This window comes from Sebastes fasciatus, chromosome 12, assembly GCF_043250625.1.
Source record: "Sebastes fasciatus isolate fSebFas1 chromosome 12, fSebFas1.pri, whole genome shotgun sequence".
Taxonomy (NCBI): domain Eukaryota; kingdom Metazoa; phylum Chordata; class Actinopteri; order Perciformes; family Sebastidae; genus Sebastes; species Sebastes fasciatus.
Genome location: NC_133806.1, coordinates 32,097,667 through 32,112,035, shown reverse-complemented (window position 1 = coordinate 32,112,035; position 14,369 = coordinate 32,097,667). Strand labels below are relative to the sequence as shown.

At 40.8% G+C, this 14,369-nt stretch overlaps 1 protein-coding gene across 2 annotated transcripts in view; it reads left to right on the top strand.

Moving 5' to 3' along the window:
* The first annotated feature begins 429 nt into the window (after positions 1-429).
* Positions 430-14,369, top strand: part of znf236 (zinc finger protein 236) — a 61,541-nt gene continuing 47,601 nt past the window's right edge. For both annotated transcript variants that reach the window (XR_012596415.1, XM_074654744.1), the window contains exons 1-6: positions 430-588; positions 2,102-2,241; positions 6,284-6,448; positions 6,568-6,746; positions 8,789-8,919; positions 11,792-11,964. Coding sequence is in view for 1 of the 2 variants with exons in the window: in XM_074654744.1 (XP_074510845.1) it covers positions 537-588; positions 2,102-2,241; positions 6,284-6,448; positions 6,568-6,746; positions 8,789-8,919; positions 11,792-11,964 (840 nt within the window). In the remaining variant the exon portion in view is untranslated. The remainder of the gene's footprint in view (positions 589-2,101; positions 2,242-6,283; positions 6,449-6,567; positions 6,747-8,788; positions 8,920-11,791; positions 11,965-14,369) is intronic.

Genomic DNA, 14,369 nt, shown 5'->3' with positions numbered 1-14,369 from the left:
TGTGCTTTAGCAGTGCATATATTGTCAAACAATTTGCTATAAGTCATATTACCTGAAATCAACAGACAGACAATGGGGCCTTCGGGGGCCCCTGACAGTCTACATACAGTAGACCTACAGCTAAAACAGCTCCAGGTGGTACATCATTTATCATAAAGTCATTTTAAATATATATCAATGGGTGTTCCTAACCTATATTATTAAAGGTGGGGGATTTACAATGAATTAAGCCATTAAGTATAAATGATAGACCTAAACTTTCACTGAAGGAGTGGACTATATGCTATAGGCTTAAATATATCATGTATCACTTATTCATCATTATAAAATTGCTCATTCATTTACTAGTAAAACAAGTTGTTGTGTTTTGTGTGCAGCCGAGGATGCATGTACAATGAACCTGACGGTAGATGTCTCCCTACTCCGTGCAGCAGCGTGTCTTCATGGGGTCCGATGCTGTCTGCAGCTCCAGATGACAGAGTCGCCATTTTGAAAAGCAAATCGTTCACAGCACACCCGCCCTGAGTACTGGAACTATGCCGCGGGGCCGGCCTCGCAAACTGAGAGTTAAAAGCAACGACGGAACAGGTAACAAGTACCAAAATGCAACGAATAAAAAATACACATTACGATCTATCCAAATAACCTGCTATAATGTGGACAAACCGCTCCGTGCCTTCTATAATAACACTTCAATGTGGTGTATATAGTCCCCGGATATAGTATTGCGGGTGGGCTTTGCTTTGTGCGGCGAAGGAGTGATTGAGGCGGAATGATATTAATAACGTCTCGCTGGCTCTTCTTATTGGCTTCCATTCTCAATTGGTGTCCGCGAGGAGAAGAGCCGCGGTCTCGTGCACTGTTAGTTAACGCACGTCTCTTTCACTTTAGCTTTGCTTTTTTATCATTTCTCCGTTAGCTTGTTGTTGCTAACTAGCTCGCTGCGCTACCGTTAGCTTCGAGGCTAACACGCTACAATGTTTACCATTATTTAGATGCTGTGAGGCGCTGCAGGAGCGAGGCTGCAGCCCGGCTGCTGCCGGTAGCTCCGTTAACGCTGTGAGCTCCGTTAACGGTGCGGTGAGAACAAGTTGGCACATTGACGTGTTGACATGTTAAACTAAGTGTTGAAATGTGTTGCTGAAAGCATTCAGTGTGCTGGCATGTTGGTGCCATCACCGGAATATAATATGTAGCTTAGTTATTATGTGACGTTAGTTGATAAGCTAAACGGCACGTTCACCTCACTACTCCGCTGATGAGCTGAAGTTGCTTGGCAACAAAACCAAAGCGACATCACATTAACGTGACATCTACATTTAACAGTGGGTTATAATGTCCTTTATATCAGCCACATACTGTCCGAGCGATGCCTGTGTGACTGACATGGAGGATGGGCGTGACGGAACCAAACTGTTGAATATCTCTAAAACACCCCCACAGCTTCACAGGATCATTAGATAGAAACTTTATTTATATGTGACTGCAAATGCATTTGTGTGGTCGCAAGCTTAAGAGAGTGGAACCTAAAATAATGTTTCATTCGTCTTCTACGGAGGCAAATAAGGTGAATTAAAAACAAGTTTACCAGCGAACCTCCATCATGTAACGTGACACAGACCTCGCTGTTAATAGTGTTGTTGTTGTCGAACATAGACTACTGTATTAGTACAATCAGTAAAGGCCTGCTGTTATAGTGGGTGTGGTGGTCTACTGTTAATTTCCATCCATGCATTTGAGGGATAACACTTTATTTTTAAGAGTATTTTTAACAGTCAAGCTTAAAAATATAGAATATAGGAAAAATACCAGTGGGCTTAGCCTTGATTTGCCTAATGGGGATCCCACTAAACAATACAACTCAAAGAGATGAAATGAAAAACCTCCTCATGCATTCTTTGGGATTATTTCTTTGTAGTGAAACTAACCTGTCCCACTTCATTCGGACACTATGAGAAACACTGAATTCATATGGATGCTCAAACATAAAGCCACTGAACGCAGCACCTGAAGTAGAAAACGCTCCATGTACTTCAGCTATTTCTTGTCAGGAGAAAGCCTCTTGAACCATATTAAGATATTGAAGTGATCTCTCTATCAGATGCAGATCCCAGTGACACTAAGGCGGACAGTTTCAGTGATGGAGAGCTCAAGGACAAGAAGTGCACAATATGCTCCCAGGTGTTTACCACTGAGAGCCAGCTGCAGAAGCACCTCCGCGAACATGAGATCAACGATAAGGTAAGCACAGCACATGAGTGTCGGCACTCAAAGCCATAACAAGACCGTAAACACAGTTTTTAACCTTCTATTTGTCTGGACGACGTCAGAAGAGTATGCTTGCTCTCTATCGTCGGCACTTGTATTTGTATTGTTGTTACGATTGCACACATTCAGATCTTGAATCTGGCCGGCATATCCACGTCCACTTAAGTAGAACCACACTATTATTATCAGCCTCTCAACAGCCAGTTGAGATTCAAATGCTCTTTTTGAAGCCACCTTCAGGGTAATTCTTCACAATGCTAAGCATGGCACCACCACAGGTGCAGTTTGCGTTGGTACAGGGGGCTAACCTAAAATACCTAAAATAATAAAATAATTACCTAAAGTAACATCGGAGGCTCCCTGTCCACACTGAATCTGTTAAATATATGCTTCCTGTTACGTCATGTAAACAAACCACGTTCTCATCAGCTGTGCGCTCGAGATCAGACTGGAGACGTAACCACTTAAAATATAGATTATACTTGCTATTTATATTGTGATATTTACTGGAAATGACATACAATATAGCCGACAGCAAGTACAAAACGTTTAGGCTATCTCCCTCCAACCAGCTGCCACCTTATTTAGGCTTTTGTAATGAGATGAGGAGGTATCGTATAGGTAACTCCTCATTTCAACTTCACCAATCAGCTGTTCTTCGTCCATTGCAAAGCTTTCAAAGTGAGCAACAGGAATAAATAGAAACAGGGCGTCTGACAAAAGTTCAGCGCAGCACTTCGTCGATCTTGGCCAGTAAGGACATTCCAGCAGAAAACAATGCAATCATACTGATTTTGTCGCTGACACTGGCTCGCATTCAGTTAGGTGGTGTAATATGTAGACGACACACAGCATCCCAATACACTAGACCTCTCTGTGTTGTACACATTACATTCCCTCTAGATTTGTTTTGCTGAACCCCCAACCTTAAAGTTCAAACTGAGCTTATGGGCACCACATACACATTTACCAGAGCAGTTGTCACAGTGCAGCTGTGATGGAGGTATGAGGTGACAGCATTTGAGCCCTTACAGGAGCAGTAAGCTTCATCTGTGAGGTACTTGACCTGTTGTGGATTGCCTTCACATGGCACAACAAAAACTCAGCACTCCATTTGACATCTCCACCAGAGTTTGGTGCAGGTGATGAGGATAACTGTGTGTCCCAGCTACAGGTTGGATTTGGGCCAAGCTGGTGGCTTACCGTCAAAGCTGGAGGTGTCCTGGATTTTTCAGCTCAGATGATTTTTCACAATGTGGAAGTTTAAAGCTGCCGTTGTTTATTTGAAAGATTCATCAAGGGTCTGCCAATCACAATATTTGGTGCCAGCCGCTGCCAAAGCTTCTGCAATGTGCTGTTAGTTACAAGCAGCAGTGTGGTGGGCATCCTCTCGTAGTTGCTCCATACTGAACACATCTGCGGTTATTTACTTATCCTTATGCAACATGACATTAGAGCCACAACATTCTGTATCACCACATGTTTTCAGCTAACAGGCTAAGATGTAAATGAGCACAGCCTCAGTTGAGTTGATTGAATAAACTTCTGTTGAATAAGACTTGATGCTTTTTAAGGCTGTTTTTAAAATATGTCTTGTGCAAAAGCACAACATGTCCACTGCACCTGAACTTTGAACAGTGATTGTCAAACTGCAATGGCACAGTCTGACTCCCGGATGAATGAATCAATGTGGAAGATATAGGTCCATAGGTACAGTGTGTGTGAATGGCTGCTTCAGTCATAACACAAGAGTGGATTTCCAAGAAAAAGGCATACACTTTATTTATTGCTTTGCATTGCTGGTCTTTGTTTGTGTCGTGGTGGTGCAGCGCAGTTACAGCAGAACTACGCATATCTAACATTTTGCAAAGAAGTTGCTTAATCCAACCCCCCCCCCCCTCTCCTTCTCTGGTGCCCAATAACAGTCTTAAATAGCACAGCAAATATCACCTTCTCATAGATGTTGAATCACAACCGCAATTTCCTCTGCTGCAGTGTTCACTGGCCAGTAATAGTTAATTGCTTTCAGTGACTATTTGTTTAAATTTCCATTCCCTCCTCCCATACTTTATGGCCCCACATCCTAAAATACATATTGAACTCAAAAACCTAAATGTTCACAGTTAGCATCCACTGAGTCACCAGATGAGTCAGAGGACTCTGCTATCCATGCTTGCTTTGTAATGTATGATAATTATCATGTTTTGAGCTACTGTATGAAAGATGTTCCTGCCCATCAATGAGGTATGATGATGTGTTTACACTTTTTGGTGGCTACTCTTGGCGTGAGTAGGCCTATAATGGAATCGTTCTGTGTGGGAACTTATTGTTCCGAAAGAGCAATGGATTGTTTTTTTTTCTTTCTTTTTTTAGGGTACATTATTTATTTTTTTAATTAATAATACACATGCAAAATACATGTGCATTTGTTCATGTTGAGTAATACAGATTTTTGCAATTATTAATTCATGGTGTAGTCACCCTTTCGTGTCCAAGAATGCCTTCTTCTCTCTGATTACCAGCTGCTCATAGCTTTATCCATATCTTTCCCCTCTCCCCCTTTAAGATCCATCTACACTCGCTTTCTGTCTCGCTGTCTCTCTCTTACTCCCTCTTTTGCAATCAGACACATGATCATAGACAAGGTAAGGGGCTAAGTTCCTTCTCTCCATGCTATAGAGTGCTGGAAGGATGACGTATTTTTGTAGGCCAACAAGGAAGTTAGCATCGTCCTGGTTCCCTCGACAAAAAGCCAATGGGATTTTTCCATTGGGTTTTGGATTATTGCAGAAAATAAACTCTGTGGCAAACACATGTTTATGATACTTACACGTTTTGTTCAGCAAGATAATCTCCACAAATGAACACCACTTTTTAGATTTTTGTGGTGTGAATGCAATCGCAAGAAGTAAAAAGCTAACGTTAGGCTATAAACAAACTACACCACGGTCGCATAAGCGCGGGTATAAACAACAAGGCTGTAAAGGGGACAAGTCGGCGTGATGACGTTTAGTAGTCTCATTTAGCCACATGATTGCAGCCGCCTTTTTTAAGACACATAAAAGCTTCAGAATTCATGAGTGGGGTATTTACTGATATAATTGACGTCGTAGAAGAAAATGTTAAAATCTCTTGTGTTAACCACAGACCTTATTTCAGGCATCTAACTAAAAACCCACTGACTTCCAGACGAGGGAACCGGAAGTGCTAAAATGCTAACTCATTTCCAGGTTTTAGGACCCATTCCTGTAGCACTCAATTAACAAGGATGTTAGAGTAAGGACAACTTCTGTCATTTGGTCTCCTCTTGACGAGTCTCTTCTGGCATAAACAGACGATAATAGGACCCTACCTCTCTTCATTTGCAGTTGCACCTGTGTAGTTGTGGGCCATTTCCATTTTAAGGCCACTATGTAGACTCTCTCCAGGCTGAAGAGCAGCAGCCTCGGGGCCTGCCACTCTGAGTAAGACTCACCGGTGTCAGTGTTGCCCTCGGCCTTCACCGCAGTCAGAAAGTACTCTGAAATTAAGTCAGCAGCTCCTCTAATAGAAATAGAATTTAATATTGGGACCATTTCTGCCTCATGGGAAATATTTTTTTTTTGCAGTCTGGTAATATAATGTACTTGTATATCAGTGTTTTTTCTCTCTTTCAGTTTCTCCATCTCTCTCAATCACCTAAAAAATAAAGATTACCCACACATAAATCATTGTTTATGATTAGATGATAAAGTGAAATTTAATTTTTTTAACACACCTGTTGCTTTGCAGATGCCCGTCCATGATTCTTGAAGACACTTTAATAGGACAGGGGGAGAATATGGGGAGAAAACTTCCGTAGAATATTTTGTTGCTTAAGTCAGTTAAGGTAGCACATTGATTGAAGTGCTACAGGGTCTCCTGTCTCCACCAAAAGTGAGAATTAACAAGGACATAATTGCATAGGGAGACATCTGAGATCTCTCCCGTTTACATTATTCACTACTTTCTTTAACTTCTCCTCTCTCCCTTGCAGCCTCATCGATGTGACCATTGCCCACAGACATTTAACGTGGATTTCAACCTCACACTCCACAAGTCCACACACACAACCTCTGACTTCACGTGCCCCGTTTGCAATAAAAGGTTCTCCCGCATCGCCAGCCTCAAATCTCATATCATGCTGCACGAAAAGGAGGAGGTTAGTCGGCTGACCAATCAAACACGAAACCCATCATTTATTTGCACTTAACTGCCCGTTAGGAAGAAACTTATCTCTCTGTTTTTTCTCCTCTACCACCTTCGCTACCCGCCCTGCAGAATTTGATCTGTGCCGAGTGCGGAGATGAGTTCATTCTTCAGAGCCAGCTGTCTCTGCACTTGGAGGAGCACCGCAAAGAGCTGTCGGGCGTCAAGGTCTACACCTGCAAGACCTGCGACAAGGAGTTCAAGACATCTGCACACCTGAAGGAGCACATGAAGAGTCACGTAAAGATGAGGTCAGGCAGGGCTGCAGATGCCGTTTTATTTCATTTGACCAAGTCAGGCGGAAAACTGCTTGAAGTTAAAAGGGAAACATAAATCCAAAAGCTATCAAAAGAAACTATGGGGATCTCTTTCTAGGCAATTTACAGTCGAAAGTCTACCACTGTGGTAATGATATTTTGGATTGTAGCTGCCCACAGACAGTGTTTGTGTGTTGCATCTCATTATATTTTCCAGTTTTTCATCTGAAACAGCAGTTAGACTATCAAGAGACAATAAGTCTGCCATTAAACAGCAGTCCTCTAGGGTAGAGTCACAGAATTACTTTTTCTGGTCATTTTAGTGGTGAAAAATATCCACAAGCTGTGTGGTCAGACATGAACCTCCCATCAAAAAATGGGACATTGGCTGCACAAGGACATGTACATTCTGCCATGGCATTCAACAGAAGGTTTGAGTTTTGTACATTCTCATTCGTTCTCATGAATTGAATGCACATAACAATACAACTATACAAGGCAACAGTCCTCAATGCTTTTTGTAAACTCTATAGACTATTTATAGTGGAAGCTAAACATAAGAACCAAGGTCTAAAGAGCCTCGCAACAACAACACTAACAACACAAGTTCGGGACTACATTTAATGCAGTAGCAACTCAAAACTGCATGCGTGGAAATTAATGATGTGGTTTGAAAATATTTGTCAGTATCAGGGACATGCGAGGCTGACAGACAATACCCAAACAACTGACATGATCAAGTGCCATAGATCCATGGTGGACAAATAAGGCATGTAACTATTGTGGCTCAAAATCCTGCAATACAAAAACTCTATTATGAGCATTGTGAAGCTGAAAACGGATTATATTATAAAGTAAATCTAGTTGAGCCTCCAGCAGATGTACGTTCAGCTCAGTTCGAATCCAGAAGAAAGAATATAAAAAGCTCAGAGTGGTGAGTTTTGAAAGCACTGTTATATCTAAGGAGAAATAAATGTTTTTTTGTACTTTCATAATTTATTTTCATAAAAGTTTTATAAAAATATCATCCCAAACTGTGAGCTGACTTTACACTGACTTACTAATGTCTAGTGTTCACCAAAATTACTTCTTTTTAAGGTATTTTCTTTAGGGCTGTCAAAGTTAACGTGTTATCGCAAATTCATTTTAACAACTCATTTCTTGTAGTGGGCTTTAAAGCTAGAGTTAAGATACTGGTATCATATGAAACTAAAAAACCTCAGGAATCCATCGGTACCAATCATGTCATACTAATCTCAAAGGAGGCTAAAATTACAAAGTTAAGCAAAATTTTGGCGAGGAAAAACTGGCATGGCCATTTTCAAAGGGATCCCTTGACCTCTGACCTCCAGATCAGTGAATGTAAATGTGTTCTATGGGTACCCACGAGTCTCCCCTTTACAGACATGCCCACTTTATGATAATCACATGCAGTTTGGGGCAAGTCATAGTCAAGTCAGCACACTGACACACTGACAGCTGTTGTTGCCTGTTGGGCTGCAGTTTGCCATGTTATGATTTGAGCATCATTTTTTATGCTAAATGCAGTACCTGTGAGGGTTTCTGGACAATATCTGTCATTGTTTGGTATTTTTAATTGATTTCCAATAGAGAATATATACACAACATTTGCATAAAGCAGCATATTTGTCCACTCCCATGTTGATAAAAGTATTAAATAATTGACAAATCTCCCATTTTGAACAGATAAAAAATGGGTGATTAATTTGCAATTAATTGCAATTAACTGGACAATCTGTGATTAATCGCAATTAAATATTTAAATTGATTGACAGCCCTAATTTTCTTTCTATCTCCCTGTTATATACTTTTGTGTTGTCGTAGTGTTGGTTGCACCTTTCAAGGAGAAAAAAACTTGCTACAGAATACGTAGAGGATTTGTAGGAGAAGCATATTGAATTGAAAAGGGTTAAAACACAAGAATGATAAAATCTGCATTGTGGTAATTTCGATGATCCTCTGTGAACTTATGTTATGTAAACTTGACTTTTTTTTTGTGTTTACTCCTTCCGCAGGCCACTGAGCTCTAGTTCCAGAAACTACAAGAAAAACATTGACCGCAGTGGGTTCCAAAACAGCTGCCATCACTGTGGGAAGGCTTTCAAAAAGCCCAGCCAGCTTGTTAGGCACATACGAATACACACAGGTGAGTGGAAAGCACAGAAAAAGGGACGACATGTTCAGGTTACGTAGATCAAATGTCCATTTAATGATTCATGCTCAGATGGATTACTGTAAAAAAATCTGTGTTGTTCTGCAGCTTCCGCAAAACCTGAAGTTTTGTAAGGTGTGGGTGGGCACTGGCACCAGTTAGTAATTGGCGGGGGCTCAGTAGCCTGCTGTTCCAATGCCGTAGGTCGTGAGTGGGCAGCGGTGCCACTAACAGGAGAGTTGGCAGTCTGGTTTCTTGATTTGAGTTTTTTAATGGCCCCTGAATATTTAATTCTAGGCAGTCTCACATTTGTCTTTCTGAACTGGACTTCCTCTGATTGAAGTGGTAGTAGGCAGTATATTTTGGCATCATTGGGCAAAAATTCCATAATAACCTTTCAGCATATTGTAATTCAAGTGTTCTCAGTAGGGATGTCCATAATTAACCGTTAACCGACATTAAGCATTTTAACCGATTAACGCTATTGGTTAAAACGGTTAAAAGAAATGTTAATAATTAATTAAAAAGCTGAGCGGCTCAGAGGAGCGGCTCGTCTCTTTAAGGAGAAAAGCTGGTCCACCTTAACAGCCCACCTTAAGAGGCGGAGCCAGAGTTGCAGGATACAGAATGTCAGCTCCGGTCTCTCTCAGCTCGCTTGAGCGGAGTGGAGGAGTTGTAGTTTGGTAGCATTTATTCACCGACAAATAAACTGTACACACACTGCTACACCTACGTTCACAGTTATAACGCTACCAACAACCTCACACTCACCGCCAACAAAGTTACGCAGACTACGTGTGTGGCGGCGAGCCTCCGACAATGCGAGAACGTAGCACAAATACACACACTGTTTGTTGGACACTCGCTAAAGTTATGTCGGGCAGACAAAGTTATTGTTACGCCGGGCAGACACACAGCTGACAACCTCTAAACTAAACTAAATGTGCGGTGGAGACTTTTACTGGGAAAGTGGCTGCATGTCCGCGACACTACACGCAGCATCGTATCTGCTAAGTTAACGCTCCCATCAACAGATATATCTGTTGTGCTCCTGCAACTGGTACGAGGCACAAATGTTGTCGGTTAGCAGTTAAAAATCGGTTAATGGGGGTCGGTTATCGGTTAAGAAAATTTTTCAAAATGAGCATCCCTAGTTCTGAGAGATAACTAGACTTCTGCACCTCCTCATGACTCTGTTTTCAGGCTTTAGAATATCTAGCCAGTGACGGGAGACTTTGACCAATCACAGGTCATTTCAGAGAGAGATCGTTCCTATTGGCTGTGCTCCGGTCATGTGACCGGAAATTGGCGTTCCTTCACCAGATTACACAATGGCAGCGGCGCCACAACCTTTCTCATTTTACAGCTAAACCGTGCACTACAAGATGATTCTGAAAACATTTGAGGAGAGAAATAGGCATTAACGTAACAGAATATTGATTCATATTTGATCAGCGCTGCCTAGTTTGACCGTTTGGTCGGAATTCGTGAGTGATTGACAGCCGGCTCTCATAGACGGCAGCTGGACAGCAGACCTCAGATCAGCTCTGACTGCTTGTTTTCCTCTGGTCTGTGAAATCTTGCAGATGCGGTTAGGAGCACCGGAGGACACAGAAGACAATTATTTTTTTCAGGTTACCTGTCTCATGTACTACTGTCACGATATAGTGACCGTTTTATAAAAATAACTTTTTTTAATATTTGCTTCAATCTCGCCTACTTCAGCTTTAAGTTTTCCTCTGTTAACTGACTCCATTACACAACGCCACCAACTCCTGAGCAGTTGTTGTTGTGTTTACCCTCCATTTCTGAGCAACTGTATACCTCAGTCTCATCTGTCATGCAGAGATGTTGTGTGTGTAAAATTTTAATATTAATATAGAGCATATTCCCGTGTGGATGTGTGCTTGTTCAGCCGTCTGTGTTCAGGTAATGTAGCCAGTAGCTTCCAGCCACGTGCTGTTTACACATCATCCACATGTTAATTTGTTTGGTTGCCAGGCTGGCTGGATGACTAATGGTGGATGGAGTTGATTCCTCTGTGCTTTGAATCTCAAACAGCCCTTAAGCTGATGGGGTTAAGAGTCGCTTTTGGAGACTACACAGACAAACACACACACACACACACATGCACACACACGCACACACACGCACACACACACACACACATTATGCCTCATTCTCTGACTCTCTGACGCACAGAACAGTTGATACGCGTACAAGATTGTATTCGAGTCATCTTTATTTAGGCTAATACCAGAGATGGCCTTATGTTGCTGCCATGGTAACAAAATTGCGTCGTCATACTGGTATAAATTAAGGTATTTTCATATGTCATTGATATTGCAGGATGAATTATTTGGATTTGTTGAGTATTATAAATACTAGAGATGGACACAACCGGGTGTCGTGTATTTTTTTTGGTCTAAATGTATTAAATTGCTATAAAATGCAACCAAACATGATGATATAAGTCTGATATGTGTTAAATGTAGGATTTACAGTATCTTGGTAAATTATTTTTTGTCAAATTTTGTTGAAATAATAAAGAATATATATAGTTAAGGAAAATAAAAATCCTTGAGTCAATCATTTTTTAAAGTAAATGCTTGTGCTTGAAAAGAGTCACAATAATTTACTGGTTCAAATATCAAATGCTGTAACCAGCCTCAAAAGGTGCTTTAAGTGATGTGAATTTAACAATAGAGAGGAGTAAGTGAGGATGTCTTAAAGAAGCCCCCAGTATTTACCCCTAGTTTACCTTTTATTTTGAAGTTTGTTGATTTAGATTCTAGAAATTGCAGTTTCAAGTGAAATTGTCATCAGTGTTTCCAGCTATTTGACCCGACCTTGCCCTTCCCTTCAGGTGAGAGGCCCTACAAGTGCTCACGTTGCGGCAAGGCTTTCAACCAGAAGGTGGTGCTGCAGACTCACATGGTGAGACACACTGGAGAGAAACCTCACCTCTGCATGTTCTGCCCTGCTTCCTTCTCCCAGAAAGGGAACCTGCACTCCCACGTTCAGAGAGTCCATTCTGAGGTAAGAAGAGCAAAGTGAAACACTCAAACCTCAAAAATACTGTATACATACATAACTGAATGCTTATATTCACATTATGGGTATCAAATGAAGTACTCTATTGGTATCAGTATTTTTTGTTGTGTATCAAATTTCTGAGCTCAAGGAGTGAATGAAACAGCCTTCAGTAAAAGTGTCTGCTAGTGCTTTTAAATTGAAATGATTGCCGATAGTTTGTTTGTTGTTTGGTTGAAAGAGGAGGGTAGAAAACCAAAAATTAAATGTCCTTAATAGAGACAAGACTGGTAAATGGTTTCAATTTATGAACTTGAAGAGCTGCATCATATATGGCAATATCAGACAGATGAGGTAATTGGACTTTTCATGCTCTTCCAGGTTTTGGTAATTCAGGATCATTTCTTTTATTCTGGTTGCTGTCCAAGACATTTCGATTTTTTTTTGTACACCTTTGCCTGCCCTCCTGTTCACAGCTTGTTACATTCAGTGCAACAGGACACCTTGCCATATCGTTTGTCTGTTGGAAAGGGAATGAGGTGAAATTGCAGCTTTTTGTTACTCATTTGGTTCTTCTCCTTTTGTGTGGACTTCACAGCAGCCGACCGTAAAGTGCTTTTTATCCATCCTAATTTAGCCTGGACTTTGGTCTCCGACGGTGCTGCTCTGTCACTGAGGTCACGTCCTCTTAGTGCCTAAAGCTGGTTGAGAGTTTGAAAGAATTGTTCCACGTCAAAGTCCTCCCTAGGTTCCCATAATTCTCCTGTGTGTGGATGTCCTTTGTCAACAAAGAGCATTAATGGATGTGAGTGACAGTGAGTGGTGGGAGTAGCTCCTAGTTGATGACTCGTTCCAATAATGTGGCTACAGCCTGGATTGGGTCAGTTTTCCTGCTGCCTGATTGTAAAGCAACACAATGATCTCCATCACTGGAGGTGCAGAGGGTCCCCCATCAGTAGATATGCCACAATGCTCAGTGCTAGTGCATTTTAGCAAAAAGGTAACAAAGCCCTAAAGTATAAAATATGTTTTGTGCCTCCACACCGAGCTTCACATTAATTTGGTTGACTACTGCTAGTGCCAGCTGAGAAATGAATTTACCTGTTTAGACTTTGGCTGTAGCTTCTGAAAATAGGAGACAAAAATGCTGTCATCGTGGTCCATAGGTCTGTTTGCTTAAATAATAATAATAATAATAATAAAGGTTTATGACAAAATACATGCAAAGCTAATGCCATTCCCACCAGCCTCAGCTGTACTTTTTATTTAGTGCAATTGAGCACATTTTAGCATGCTAAACTAAGATGCTGAACATGTTAAATATTATACATAATAAAAAAATCAACATGTTAGCGTTGTCAGCTTAGCTCAAAGCATCACTGTACAGCTGGAGAGAGCTGCTAGCTGAGCTGCTGACTCTTGTTAGTAAAGATCAGTGACTTCCCATAGCCCAACTCCCCACCACTCTTTAGTGGGAAATACTGTATGCCAGTCAGGCTATTGTATGAACACATCCCAGGTGATTTCACATAATGTAATATATACTTGAAGTGATTGTTTCCAGCACACCTTGAGGCTACACATCATTATCTTAGAATTACATTATTCAGGCAAATAAATACCAGAGTAATAGAAGGGGCACTTCCTTATTTTTCATGCTTTTTGTCAGAGAAAGTGATTCCTCAGATTGACGACCTCAGGAGGAATTGCTCCCATTAATTAATTACATTTGTGTAAGCAGGTAAAAACGATATCGTAGCATAGAGCCTCTTCATCACAATCTCTAATCATGCAGGTTGTGTGAGCTGCTTGGGAGTCCTTATGACTTAGTTTTACAAGCACTGTTTTTTGTAAGCAGTGTGAAAAAGTGAGCCATATACATCCCAAGTCATCGTGGGTACTTGGAAGTAGAATAGAGTTTACATATTGTACATTATATTGCTCAAAGATGCACTATGTATGAACACAGGTAACATCCATTAGGCAGTGTGGACATAAACAGACACTATTTACAAAATGCAACAAAGTAAAATTCAGAACATTGATCTACAAAATGTATTAAAGATTCCATTTTAGAGGAATATATAGAGTTTGTCATTTTCAGTTGGCTTAAACTTAACCTTTAATCGTAGACCATAAAAGACAGTGTCGCTCATGGGTTATGATATTTGAATTCACAATTACTTAATAATTATCTGACAGGAAATAATTATTATTTAAGATCCAATTATAATGTTATAGCTTAAAAAACAACAACTAAGAACTCAGGGGGTCAAATAGACGAGTGGAAGGGCGGGGGCAATTACAATGACGAAATTAGGAGGTTTACATGGACATTAGATTTGTGTTTTTTGTAAGTAACTGCGATTAAAACATTTTTGAAAGTTGTGGCTAGGCCATAACACACCAAT